Genomic DNA, 15224 nt, shown 5'->3' on the forward strand with positions numbered 1-15224 from the left:
ACAAACTCAGGGAAGGCATAAGGAAAAATTCTCAAGGACATTACGAAATGCCCCTTCCATTTAAACAAAGACCATTCTTACCAGACAACAGAGAGCTTGCCATTGTCAGACTCAAGCATTTGAGCAGAAAATTCTGCAAGGAGGAGAAATATAAGTCAGACTACATTGCTTACATGGACGACATCATTAAAAGAGGTGATGCAGAAATTGTGAATGATGATGGAACAGACGGAGAAAAATGGTATATACCCCATCATGGCATTTACCACCCAAAAAAGCCAGACAAATTACGTGTTGTGTTTGATTGTTCAGCGAAATATAAAAACACCAGTCTCAATGAACATCTGCTTACTGGACCTGACATGATAAACAACCTCACAGGTGTCCTCCTCAGGTTTAGAAAGCATCCTATCGCTGTAACATGTGATATTGAGAAAATGTTCCATCAATTTCATGTCCCAGAATGTGACCGTGATTATCTGCGCTCAGATGGTGGACAAATGGTGACACACATTCAGTACCTCAAGACTACAGAATGAGAGTACACCTTTTTGGTGCAGTGTCTTCGCCTGGTTGTGCGAACTATGGCCTAAGACATATAGCCAATGAGTACAGTCTTTCACACCCACTGGACGCACAATTCATCACCAGAGATTTTTATGTTGATGATGGAGTGGCAAGTGTGGAGACGGTGGAAAAAGCCATACAGTTAACAAAGGAAGCACAGGAGTTATGTGCTAAAGGCGGTCTCCGACTGCACCAGTTTATATCGAATGACCGCACCGTTCTGCAAAGTATACCAGCATCAGAATGTGCAGTAAGTTTTGGACCAAAGGATCTTACTTTCAATGACATGCCACTGGAAAGAGCATTAGGGATTCATTGGAACACACAAAGTGATAGTTTCAGATTCCATGTTCCTTTAAAGGATCAACCTACAACACGTCGTGGCATACTATCAGCCATCGCCTCCATATATGATCCTTTGGGCTTCGTATCTCCATATGTTCTTAATGGCAAAAAAATCCTTCAAGAAATGTGTCGCCAGGGTACAGGCTGGGATGACTCGCTTTCTCCAGCATTAAGCCCTCTGTGGAAGAAATGGCAAGATGACTTAGCCAACGTGGAAAAGATAAACATAGCACGATGTTATATACCTGCTGAATTCGGTAAGGTTGTAAAAACAGAAATACACCATTTCTCAGACACAAGTACCTGTGGCTATGGTCAATGTTCTTATCTGAGAGTAATGGACGAAAGGGAAAACATCTATTGTGCTTTTCTCATTGGTAAAGCTCGAGTTGCTCCCGCAAAAGTGGTCACGATACCACGTTTGGAATTAACAGAGCTGTTACTTCGTACATCCACAACTGTGTAACTTGTAGAAGGTTAAGAAAATCTGCTGAAGGTCAAAGGATGAGTGATCTTCCTACAGAACGTGTGGAACCTTCCTCACCGTTTACATATTGTGGTATGGATTGCTTTGGTCCTTTCATGACCAAAGAGGGCCGAAAGCAACACAAAAGGTATGGTCTGCTTTTGACATGTTTCTGTTCAAGAGCTATCCACATTGAGATGTTAGAAGACATGTCTACAGACGCATTCATCAACGCCCCACGATGCTTTATTGCTATTCGAGGAGCAGTGAGACAAATTCGATGTGACCAGGGTACCAATTTCATAGGAGCTAAAAATGAACTGAGTTCTGCATCACAGGAGCTTGACCCCGAAAGACTCAGTGTTTTTCTTGCTGACAAGCAATGTGACTTTATTTTTAATGCTCCCCATTCCAGTCATGCTGGTGGTGTATGGGAGCGGCAGATCAAAACTGTACGCAGTGTTCTAAGTTCAACTGTATCACTTTCATCAGGTAGACTTAGCGATGCTTCATTGCGCACTTTGTTTTATGAGGCAATGGCAGTAGTCAACAGTCGCCCCCTAACTGTGGACAACCTGAATGACCCTAAGAGTTTAGAACCACTCACGCCTAACCATCTAATTACCATGAAAGCCACAACAGCTTTACCACCTCCAGGAAAATTCACAAGAGAGGATGTTTATGGAAGAAAAAGGTGGAGACAGGTACAGTACCTTACGGAGCAATTTTGGAGTAGATGGAAAAAGGAATATCTACACACGATTGCTACACGACAGTGCTGGCATGCTCCTAAAAGAAATTTTCAGTGTCTCTACCAAGAAATCAGTGGAGAATAGGAAGGATCGTAGAGACTATTTAAAGCCCAGATGGACTGGTTAGGAAAGCCAAATTAATACTTGGTGACAGGAAACTGTCCAAGAAAGGAGAACGGATAAATAAGACATCAATGGTTGAAAGGCCAGCTCAAAAGTTGGTTTTGCTATTAGAAGCGGAGTGAATTGATTCACATATGGACGTTATGTTACTTCAAACACTCAAAGGTTAAAGAACCAAATGGAAATTATTCATGTTTAAGAGACATTTATAATTTGGTGGGAGTGTAGCAGACACATCTGAATGTTTTCTTTGTTTGATTTAATTTGATAAATAATATTTTGGCAGGTTCTGAGTTTTGACATTATATTATATTTTTTACCTTTTGTACATATACGGGACTCTTATTTTGAAGAGCGGCAGCGCGCAAGGCATTACGGTCACGGATTACGGCTGTATGTATGCATAATCGCATGGTTCATCAGCTTTGTAACATTATACTTGTATATTTGGATTAGCACCCCCCTAAAGGGCATAAGCTCTTACGGTGATCTGTTTAAGTTGCCAAGGTTTAATAAAACGTCTTTGAGACCATCTGTAAAGTTTAGTCGTTATTAGGTTGGGGTCCGCTATAAGTAATGTAAAGTGCTCTTTGCTAAACCCTTCGCTGTACCTGGCAATAAAACATTTTTCCGATTTTGAAAGAAGTATGCGGGGAAGAGAGCTGAGGATTGGGTTGCCAGGGTGTAGGGACACATTCTCGAATTCGTCATTCCGGGCAGAGAGGGTAACCAGGAAGTCAAGGATTGTGGGCGGCAAGTTCATCTTTAACCTCTGGTGATAAACACCAGATAAAGATGTAATACAATGCAGTGGGGTCCCAGCTGCCTGCAGAAGTGGTTGTCTGGAATTCCACCGCAAAATTGCCATAAAGATCAGTTGGCTTTGAAGATAGCTGCCAAGGTGTAGTGGTGTCAAAGATCTTGCGGAGCTCCATCGCAAAGGTCAGTAATCTAAACAGGTGGCCAACTGGTGCTGATCTTGGCATGCTCAGAAGGGAACTCGAATGACTGAAGCTGGAAAACAGCTTTTCAATCTAGATTGCTAGAAATAAATCTAGTTGATTTCAAGATGGTGCCGGTGAAGTCTGACTGTCAGACTGTAACAGTGTGGAGATTCTAAATCTGGGTGGAAATTTAACTGTACTATGGATCATTTAGATCGGAACCTTGCAGAACCTCACGTAGCTTCCTGTAAGCGTCTGTGGGAGATGATGGAGGCCCACAAGTTAAGTGACATATGGAAAACTTTTAATAAGAACAAGAGACAGTACACGTGGGGTTATGCCATGGATAACACGCTCTACCTGGCAAGACTGGATCACTTTCATGGACTTGAACACCAGCTGATGCTTTTTACAAAGTGTTTTCTTGTTTCAGTAGGTATCGCTGACCATAGCATGGTAAAGTGTCATCATTAAAGAGATCATTAAACCTAAGAGTGCCTCCTGGCATTTTAACACTACATGTTTAGAAGACGCAAAGTTTAGAGAGTCTTTTCCAATTTTTGGATCTCAGAAGGCCACTTGAGCTGTGGTGGAATTTTACAAAAACACAAATCAAAATATTTTGTCAACAGTACACTCTTAACATCACAAGGGATATTGTTAGATCCCTGAAAGCCCTGGAGATAGAAATAAAGGAACTCCGGCGTTTGAAGGCCACTGGAAATCGAGGATGTATTGAAACCCTTAAAAGTAAAAGGCCAAAATGAAAGACCTGTTAGACATCACAGCATAGGGGGCGCTGGTCCGCTCATGCTTAAAAAACGCAACTGAGATGAATGCTCCTTTTAAGTTCTTTTTAAGTTCAGAGCGAAAGAATGGACAAAAAAGATTCATAGATTGCTGTGCGAACAGAATCAGGGGATCTCCTATCGGAACCCACTGAAATCCGCAAGCAGACAGTAAGCTTCTACAGTAGTGAGTGGTCAGAGGACAGATTCTTCATGGACCTGCCAAAGCTCACTGACAGCAATAATTCTATATTTTATCTTTTATCTGTTTGTGTCTATCAGCATGTCAGAGATCATATACTATGTTCTATTTGCTTTTGTTTTGGTTTTTGGCTCATGTGTGTGTGTTTTTTTATAAAAAAAATCAAACACAAATTCACAATCACTTTCTTTTATTTATTTATTTTTCCTGTTGGTGAACCAAAAATCTCTGTCATGTATTAAAACAAAACAAATAAACTTTTTTTTTTTACTAAAACTAAAATCACAATCACAAATCCTGTCAGAGATCAGAATTTAAAAACTCACAAAGAAACAAAAGTTCATTTTGTAAATAAATCACTATATTTTGGGAGAAATGTGATCAAAAGCTTTTTACAAACGAAATGGATCTGTTTACTTTTGGAAAAAAATCTATAAATATTGACACTCCCATTGTGCCCAGTGCAATTCCAGTACCTAGAAAATAATTCTACTTCAGTGGGATTAACGGTGACACCAGTATCGATCCCAGACTCAGCTTTGCTTCAATTGGACCAGCTGCAGCTGCTACACTTCCAATCTCATGGCTCCTGCTTCAACCGCAGCCTCAGCAGAAGCATTTTCACTGTTCGGGTCAGCTGAGAAGATACTACACACTGCTCCAGCTCGTCCTACACCAGCCTCAGCTTTAGGGATGTGCTTTAGGGGTTCATTTTCAAAACCACTTCCTTACGTTTCCATGTCAGTATAGAGTTCTTCAGAGTTTCCCTCTGCTGGTCTCTCACGATGTCCTGTGCTTCAACGACTGCAACATGTTTAGAAAGAATCCAAAAAAAAATTTGAATGAAATGAATTAATATACTTTGGAAATCATTAGTCTGTGATTAGTTAGAAGGTCTTAATTAATTCTCTATAACAGCAGTTCTGACACTAGTGCATATTTCTATTACATTACATTATTATACCACCTGCTTCTTATTTATTTTTATTTGTATTGTATCATTTTTACTTGTAATTTTTCCTCATTGTCATACAAACAGAAATGACAGGAAAATGTAAATAAAATTAACAAAATGGCTTATTTTGCTGCCAGATGGTGAGTCAAGTCCTTGTTGGACTTTTTCTGGGCTCTAAAAGCAGAAACTTCTCATCAGATTTTAAAAGTTTTCTTGACCGCTCCAGATTCATCACAACAGCTTAAATGCAATTTCTTGAGTATCCACTTTGTTTGCTGATTTACATGTTAGATTGGCCTTGCTGATGCAAGTAGGATTTTTGCATAATAATGAATTACACTCAAACCACATGTGTGTGTAATGTTTAAACATGTCCATCACAAGCTTGGTGAGGATTACTCACTTTTTTTTTAATTGTATTTCCAGTGTCTGTCTTTCTTCCGTGTCCTGTTCATTTATAATCCGATTTTCTTGGCCTATTAGGGAACCTTTTGTAGTGTCTATCAGATTAAAATATTTGAGTAAATATGACGAATAAGTCTCTAGGATGGAGGGAGGAGATCGTCCAAGAAACTCACTCAGCTTTAACTGGAGCATTCGCTGGATTATTAGAGTGGAGTAAATGAAAAAAAAAAACACATTAACATCATGTTGACATACAATAAAAAATACAGCTTTTCTTGAAAAAATTATTTTTGTTTTTCATGTTTAAATGTAATATTTAATTTGCTGTCAGTCATAACATGCCTAATTAAAACAATGCAGGATTAAAAAGAAAAAAAAATAATTAATTTCTAATTGCACCTACCATGTCTCCATAGTTACAGGGTGTCTGGTCCTTCTCACTCTTACTGACATTTTTCTTCAGGTAGGAAAACTGATCTCCAAATGAACTTGTGCTAAGATTCTCCTTAATAAGGGAAATAGAGAGATATGTTTTTTTTAAGTATTTAGAACCAAAGAGTGGTGTAGCAGGTGGGTGGTGTGATTTAGTGGGAGTGTTTGGGAAATAGTTTTATATATATACATATTTACATTATTACCAACTGCCAAACATTGTGTTGGTCCCCCTTTTGCTGATAAAACCCACTAAGCATTAACAGAATTAATTTCTTCAGCAGTTTGAGCTACAGGAGCTCGTCTGTCGGACCACACGATGATCCTCGTCCCCCTGTCGCTGGTTCACCACTGTTCCTTCCTTGGATAGATTCTGACCACTTCAGACCAGGAACTTCACCCACAAGAGCTGCAGTTTTGGAGATGCTCTGACCGTCCTCTAGACGTCACAACTCACTCAAATCCTTACACCCATTTTTTCCTGCTTCAAACATTAACTTTTAGCACTAAATGTTCACCTGCTGGCTAATAAATAAATCCACCTACTAACAGGTGCCATGATGAAGAGCTCATCAGTGTTCTTCACCTTACCTGTCAGTGGTCATAAATCTTGCATTCATTTTGTTCCATGAGCTGTTTCTTTCTGTTTGCTTGTGAATGTTGTTACTGTGCTGTAGTATGAGGCCAAAATCGAAATAAATAGTTTGCTCCCTTTGGATCAGCTTAGTCATGTGTAGTTCATTAAAATGTTAAATATCATAAACTAACATTCTCTAAATGGTTGAGCCACTGAGCAGAGAAGACATCAGAAAGACTGGTATCTCTTTTCTTGTCATAATAACAGGAGTAGGAAGCTTCATCTGGCTTGCATGACGAAACTGCGTACACTGAAATGAGAGGATAAAGACGCATGAGAACAAACCTAAAGATGTCAGAACCATCGCTTCGGATAGAATAGAAATGACACTCACCATTGCGTTCCTCTGACAGTTTCTCCAGCATCGATCCAGAATAACAAGCTACCATGTAAATGACCATCTGCAAACAGTGACCCAGTTGTACAAAAGGGAAATAGATATAAAATGAGGAGAACTCTGGATTGTGATTGGTCAGAAGTTCTATAAGAGCAGCTCGGACAGTAGTGCAGCTGCAATACCAGATTTATATTAATGCACTTGTTCTAATATGTGATTGACACTACAGTCCACTCTGAAACTATTAGAAACAGCAATTCAGCCATGAACACTAATACATTTTTACCAAAAGTAAGAATTATATGAATTTGGAATTCATAAAGAAATTCAGACACGAGCCACAACAGTTCTGGGACCAATATCACTGTGGCAGTGGGGGTGCGGCTGAGCTCTTGAATGGTGGCAGAGCCAGTGGATGTAAGCAGTAAGGATCACAAACCTGTAGGTGTTCAAACTAATCAGTGTTCTCTGTTGTCTTAGGAGAGAAAGAGAGATGCTGAGTGGATTGTATTCATACTGTAGGCTTCAAACTTTCAAAACTAATGTAAATCACGAAAGTGTGATTGCAGCAGGATAAAGCCGGGTTTGTTGTAGCAGTCACCTGTCTCCTCTTTCTTCCACCCCGAACCAGCGAGCTCTCCACACTGGTGCTAAAACACAGGATTTAGGATGATAACTGAAGTCTTCATATCTGAACGCAGAGCTCCAGCAGACACAAAGCTGCTTCTAGGCAGAGTTCTAAGCTCAGGAGGAGGACCGGAAGGCATTCAGGCTCATGCTAGAAAAGCAGCTCCAGCATCTGTGACAGCCAACATTTACATCCTGCTAAACCAGATGGGGCCACAGAAAGATGCAGAGGCTTTCCCTGAGTTACATTCCTAATGTGACTCGTTCCTGTCGATTGTAGGCTGGTTTATATTAAGTTTGTAATTTTGTGCTGGAGTTCATTACCCAGTATTTCCAGAGATTAACTGTCTTTATTCTGCCGCAATCATGCTTTCAGTTTATTCTCACTTTTCACTGTTTGAAGGCAGTGCACACATGGCACACACTCGGCTTGGCATCTCTTTCCTGAGGCTCCTTCCTCTCCCCTCTTTATCCTCTTTCTCACTCACTCAACAGAGAACACTGATTTATCTTTAACCTATAAGAAAGGCAGATAGAAAATGGAAAAGAGAACACAGGAATGTATTCAAATGCACCTTCAAAAACTTGCGCTTCATTGACATTTCCTTCACAGTTTTAATGAGGTCTTCTGCATAAAGCTGCAACAGAAAACAACTGTTTATTATGTTTCATTATTTCAGTATAATACAGTTAATGGGACTCAAGAACCTTCTCACATTTTATTTATCTAGCAGGTGTTTAAAAACCTCAACTGTTTTTGTCAACTTTATACTTCACTACCCATTACTTCAGTATAGTGCACTTTACAGAAGGAGTAAAAAAAAGGTCATACTGTGGAATGAGGAAAGCAGAAGTGCCCTTGCTTTCCATGGTCTGTTAAATAGACGAGGATAGTGTCATTTTCATTACTGAAAGACAACACAATGTAGATTATTCCATAAATCTTTTTATTATGGAGCATACACCATGAAAGTCTCAGTAAAATGAGCTGTTACTATAAAAATATTACTATTAAATAAAAAAGTGCATAAATATATTGTAAATCTGTGATTCAGCTGCACTCGTATCAGAGCTGCTGTAGAAAATTCATCAACAACTATTGCACCAATTAGGAGCTCAAATTTAGACAGAGGAATAACTTCTTGAACACCCAATATGAGGGAACATTTCCTGAGGAAATTGTGAATGGTGCTTGATGGTGGTGATGGTTGGCACAAATTCAGTTTCAGAATTAAATTGCTTTGTAAGCAGCACTAAATCTGGACCGAAAGGCTCGATGTAGAATTGGGGAATGAATCCATAGTTTCTACCTTCGTATTACTTTTTTTCCAGCAGTTGAATCTCCACACAGTGCAGCCAGAAAGTTTTTAGCTGTTACCTCCTGATAACAGACAATTTCAAACCATTAATTCCACTTCACAGGCAGGGTATAAATCGTGTATTACAGGTAGAACATTTTACCTCTCCAGTGTAGTCCTTTGGAACTCCAGGGTAAACATTAGGACCATTTGGGACGTTGATTATATTTCCAGGAAAAGGATTTCTGCACATAAATATAATTGTAATAAGAAAATTTTTCCATTTTCCTTCACCTGTTTATGCACTGGCCTTTTATTAGCAGAGTGTTTTGAAAAGTCTTTTATGACAAAAGTCTAAACTTGATCATTCAGATAGAAGTAGCATACTGAGATGCTCATGTTGTGCAGTCAGATAATTCAACGAGTCTCATTCCCACAGTCTCTCTTTCCTCACAACTGACAAAACTAATCAGGAAATCATGAACGTAAGAAAAGAGGACTGATCTTTCTGCTGTGGGTTGATTATTAACCAGACATCAAGAAATGTAGATCGTTCTGTTTATAAAAGAATAAAAAAACAACCTAACAATAATATAATAATGATATATAACAATATATATAACATTTATAATATATAACAATATATAATATTAAATAATTGCAGTAATAACAGCAATAATAGTACAAAAGTGGGTTTAATAGTCAAAGTAAGGTTGATTTATTGGTGAGTGCAGGTGAAAAAAAAGAAAAAAATGTCAGTAAACTGATACACGTCTGCTGTGGTTAATGTGGTTAAACATCTCGGCTATGTGGAGAAAACAGAGCAGCCGCATGACGTCTTGACTCATCGTGAATAATAAGGTGCATAAAGTTCACCCATGTAATTTAGCTGAGGTCAGCTTCAGCTATCAGTAGTAGAATCTAGTCATATATAATATCATTTAACAATACGCTTCAGATAACATAACATCACTTATATTAGTTTAAATCCAAGCTTAATACACGTATCTGTTATTTAGCATTAGTGCAGTATTGGACTGGAGCTTTGAAATCTTCTCAGCTTTTAAAATCAATAGTCATGTTTTAAAGTTGAGCATATATGAAGTTTAGAAAACATTATATGATCAAAATGCCTGTAATACCTGTTATAAAGGTCGGTGAGCAGATAGGGCCGATGGATTAGTTTAGGGAGTAGAATAAACAGCATTTGTAGAAAATAAGAGGAAATTCATGGATCAATAATGTGAGGTCCTGAGGAATAGGATGGACAAGGTTTACCATGGGAGAAGTTTGGGAATCATCAGGAGAGGATGAGAGAAAAACAGCAAATTCCAAATGAAGAAGGATTCTGGTATAAGAAACATATTTTAAGAAGATTTTAGGAAAAACAAAGTAAAGGACAAGAGCAATGGAAAATAAATAAAGCATATGGAGAAAAAAGCTGGTGTTTTAAAACTGAAGCCCCAGTTTGTAAAACTAGAAAAAAAAACCCAGAATAGTTTGTAGACAAGGTGTAAACAAAACAAAGAATGATTTGCAGACAAAAAAAGTGACAGGATTATAGGAAAAGGTGTGGAAATTGCAGGTGATGATCTGTTGCATTTTTATTCGCAAAAATAAACGATCAGGGGATTTTTTTATAATCTCTCATTCTGTCACTATTACACGTTTCACTTTTCCTTTTTTTTTCATACCAGCACATGGACACTTATGACAATTACATCACTCACGTCCTGGACTGGACCAGCACAGCGGCACTTTTACACAGTTCACCTTTATGGCACAGTAAGTTTTATAGAGACACAAAGTCCATGACTGTTTTGCACTGAACCTACAGTCCATTAATTGCTCTTGAAACCTGCCTACACCATGAGCTGAGCCATCTCACCAGTATACCTTTTATGGATTCTGCTCCATTAAGTGACATTCTGTTGTATCAGGTGGACTCAGAGGAACCCAGAGAAATGTTTCTGGGTCTCAGCTCAAGACATCTTATATAGCTTTTTAATCTTAGACCTCCATTCTGAACATCTAGACCAACAACTTTGTGACATGGGGCAGATAAATGGGAGGCTTGGCTTCCAGATGTGGTAAGTGGGACTGACCTGAGACCTCATAAAACAAACTTTCTTGCCCTGAGAAACTGCAGTTCAGTAGGAAACGTGTGACATGTTCAGCTCTTTAATACTCACTCTTTATTCTGAGCGATATCATCATACATCATCACCACAATCTGCTCATCTGGAATCCCATTCCGTTGCAAAATCTGGTAAGTGTGACACACGTTGGCCTGTAGTAGAACTGATCAATTTAGAATTTAAAAAAATAGTCCAAGGTACTGCTAAATTAAACTTTTTACTAATGTAGAACAGAAGTGATACAATTTAATGTAAACCAACATACCAACAATAATTAAATAATAATGTTTTATTAACAATAATTAATAAAACATTTATTAAAAAAAGGTTACATAAATTACAGAAATTTTTTAGATGTTTTTTTTGGCAGCAGACTTGATTGAACAATAAAAAACTAGTTAGTGATTTAATATTGTCACCTGGTGTCTGTAGTCTTTCCAGCCTTTAGCACCTGCTGCCAGGAGAATCCAGTGTTTACCGTTTCTACTGGGCATATTGACTATAAAGCAGAGAAATGTTACGTGTCACTGTACAGATTTATCACATCACATATGTGTTCATTTTCACCTCCCATATACTCATCTTATTCCCAAAATAAATGTTCCCACTTTTCCTCTAACCATCTTCATCACAACACAACAATGTTCTCACCTTCCTTCAGCTCAGTCTTCATTCAACTCAACTTTCAGAACAGCTGCCAATATTTTATATTCTGTACAGCAAACTTTCACTTTCATTTAAAAAACGGTTTTATTTTCCTGGTGAAGCAGCAGTTGCTCCAGAACAGAAAACTAGAAAGAAATGAACATTCTGATGGGTTTTAAGGGTTTTGGTGTTGCTGCTGTTGTTATTTATATTTTTTTTCTCGGGCAAATATTGTATTTTTTTGCAATAATATCAGCTCTGGGATTAAACCCAGTAAATTCAAATCAAAGTAAAAGTGAAAGCACACACACACACACACACACACACACACACACACACACACACACACAAAATTCCCCTAACTTGCCTTTCTAAGCCATAATTAAATTCCCCTTTGCACGTTCTGTGATAAGAAAGAATCTGCCCTGTTTGAAAAAATGAAACAACCGTTAGTTGTTTAAACGTAATTATATTTCACTTCAATGATCTTCGTCTTATCAGAAAAAATAGCACAAAGTTTACTGAACTGAAATAAACCATATACATATAGCATTGTTTATATGAAGGAAATTAAACATCAGAGCACAGCTTTTACACAGAGATTGTTAGAGAGCTCACCCTCATCCACCTCAATGATGATGCTCTGCATGGTCTTCATAGGCACATTGTTGATGTCCTGAAGCACAATCAGACCTTCAGGGATGATCCTCACATCACCTGCGTTAATTCTTGCCAATGTTTTTTCTCCCCAGGTTGCTTCCAGATGAGGTTATCTGAGTTCTGAGTCCTGCCTCTGGCAGAAGGAGATCATCTACTTTTCATGCGCATGTTTTGTGAGGTTGCCATTCATCAAATCAGAAATGTGCAGACTTTGTTGCCAGCTGTGGTTTTAAATGAATTGGTTTGTAAAAGATTGTAAAATGGGCAGGTTTACGAGGTGGGATCAAAGTTACAAAACAAACTCTGTTTACAAGAAATTGTATTTATTTAGGTTTCCACACTTTCACCTTCAAAATAGTCCTCTTGCACAGCAATACAGCTCCCTGTGTTCTTCTGGAACGTGTCCTGGAAGTCGTCTTTTTGGAGCTGGAAGTTGAAGGCATGATGATAAATATCATCAGCGCTTATGCTCCACTAGTAGGTTGTGAGATGGTAGAGGAGGAAAGTGGGTGATGGGTAGGTATGGTTTTGAGGAGAGGAATGTGGAAGGGCAGATGGTGGTAGATTTTGCTAAAAGGATGGAAATGTCAGTGGTGAACACGTATTTTAAGAAGAAGGAGGATCATAGGGTGACGTATAAGAGTGGAGGAAGGTGCACACAGGTGGACTATGTGCTATGCAGGAGATGCAACCTGAAGGAGATTGGCAACTGTAAGGTGTTGGCGGGGGACAGTGTAACTAGACAGCATCGGATGGTGGTCTGTAGGATGGTTTTGGAGGTGAAGAAGGAGAGGGGGAGAGTGAGGACTGAAAGAAAAATAAGATGGTGGAAACTGAAGGAGGAAGACTGTAGTGTGAGGTTCAGGGAAGAGGTTAGACAGGAGCTCGGTGGTGGTGAAGAGGTGCTGGATGATTGTGGATCTACTGCAGAAGTGATGAGGGAGACAGATAGAAAGATACTCGGTGTGACATCTGGAAATAGAAAGGAAGATAAAGAGACGTGGTGGTGGAATGAGGAAGTGCAGGAGAGAAGAAGGAGAAAAAGGTTGGAGAAACAGAATTGGGATCGACAGAGTGATGAGAAAAGTAGGCAAGAGTACAAGGAGATGCGGCAGCAGGTGAAGGAAAGAAGGAAAAAAGGATTTGTAGCGATTGTCCAGGCAGAGGAACCGAGCTGGGAAGATGTGCTGCAAGTTAAAGCAATAAAGGATGGAGATGGAAATGTGTTGACTAGTGAGGAGAGTGTGTTGAGAAGGTGGAGGGAGTATTTTGAGCAGCTGATGAATGAGGAAAATCAGAGAGAGAGAGGGTTGGATGGTGTGGAGATGTGAAGCAGGATGTAGATAGGATTAGTAAGGAGGAAGTGAGAGCAGCGATTAAGAGGATGAAAAGTGGAAAGTCGGTTGGACCAGATGACATACCGGTAGAAGCGTGGAGATGTTTAGGAGAGTTGGCAGTGGAGTGTTCAACAAGATTGTTTAACAGGATTTGGAAGGTGAGAAGATGCCTGAGGAATGGAGAAGGAGTGTGCTGGTACTGATCTTTAAGAATAAGGGAGATGTGCAGACCTGCAGTAACTACAGGGGAATTAAGTTGATCAGTCACACCATGAAGTTATGGGAAAGAGTAGTGGAAGCCAGGCTGAGAGAAGAGGTGACCATCTGTGAGCAACAGTATGGTTTCATGCTGAGGAAGAGCACCACAGATGCATTATTTGCTTTGAGGATGTTGATGGAGAAGTATAGAGAAGGTCAGAAGGAGCTGCATTATGTGTTTGTGGATTTAGAGAAAGCGTACGACAGGGTGGAGAGAGGAGTTGTGGTATTGTATGAGGAAGTCTGGTGTGTCAGAGAAGTATGTGAGGGTGGTGCAGGACATGTATGAGGACAGTGTGACAGCAGTGAAGTGTGCAGTAGGAACGACAGACTGGTTCAAGGTGGATGTTGGACTGCATCAAGGATCAGCTCTGAGCCCTTTCCTGTTTGCGGTGGTGATGGACAGGTTGAAAGACAATGTCAGACAGAAGTCTCTGTGGACTATGATGTTTGTGGATGATATTGTGATTTGTGGTGAGAGTAGTGAGCAGGTGGAGAAGATCCTGGAGAGGTGGAGGTACACACTGGTGAGAAGGAGAATGAAATTCAGTAGGAGTAAGACAGAGTACATGTGTGGCCATTTGGAAATTAAAATATAAATGCCATCAAACTAAATTTATAATATTTCACACAGCATGGAAGTCGAGCCCCCTGAGTTACAGAAAAGCTCTTAGTGCTGCTGGATCAACAGTGTGAGGAATCGGTGGGTTTCTGTTTCTGTCCTTTTTTTTCTTGTCTTCTTCTTCTTCTTCTTCTTCTTTCGGCTGCTCCCATTAGGGGGTGCCACAGGGGATCATCCATCTCCACACCCCCCTGTCCGCTACATCTGCCTCTTTTACACCAACTACCTGCATGTCTTCCCTCAACACAACCATGAACCTCCTCTTTGGCCTTTCTCTTTTCCTCCTTCCTGGTGGCTCCATCCTCAGCATTCTCCTACTGATATACCCCATGTCCCTCCTCTGCACATGTCCAAATTCCCTATTTTCTCCACCAGATGTCGCCATTTTGTCCTCATTAGTTCCTATTGTTCCACCTGAGTCTAATCATTCCTTTGTGTCTTTAAGTTTCCCTCTGTGTCAGTTCTGTCCTTCAATCATTGATGTTGTGTTTTTAATGGTGTCTGTTTTCCCTGATGTTTTCCTGCAGCTCCAGCACTATTCTGAGTTGATGTGTGTAAATTCTTGTTTTTAAGTTTGATTTTTGGCAAAATTAACTCTGATTATAAGCACCACACTAACATTAAAATCATCAATAGGTAGTTCTTTCTTACATTTTTCAATAATTATATACATTTCCAAATACAAT

The 15224-nt window shown here is 39.4% G+C and overlaps 1 protein-coding gene across 1 annotated transcript; it reads right to left on the bottom strand.

The window, feature by feature from the left end:
* Positions 1–699: 699 nt before the first annotated feature.
* On the bottom strand, positions 700–11860 carry LOC124388495 (legumain-like). Its single transcript, XM_046853183.1, has 12 exons — positions 11668–11860; positions 11436–11515; positions 11071–11168; positions 9042–9123; positions 8891–8961; positions 8413–8488; positions 8156–8218; positions 6951–7017; positions 6748–6866; positions 5951–6052; positions 5546–5742; positions 700–4991 (listed from the first exon to the last, which is right to left on the bottom strand). Exons 1-12 carry the CDS (start codon positions 11687–11689, stop codon positions 4985–4987), a joined length of 984 nt encoding a protein of 327 aa, XP_046709139.1. The 5' UTR covers positions 11690–11860; the 3' UTR covers positions 700–4984.
* Positions 11861–15224: the final 3364 nt, after the last annotated feature.

Source organism: Silurus meridionalis, chromosome 7 (assembly GCF_014805685.1).
Source record: "Silurus meridionalis isolate SWU-2019-XX chromosome 7, ASM1480568v1, whole genome shotgun sequence".
In the NCBI taxonomy this organism is placed as follows: Eukaryota; Metazoa; Chordata; class Actinopteri; order Siluriformes; family Siluridae; genus Silurus; species Silurus meridionalis.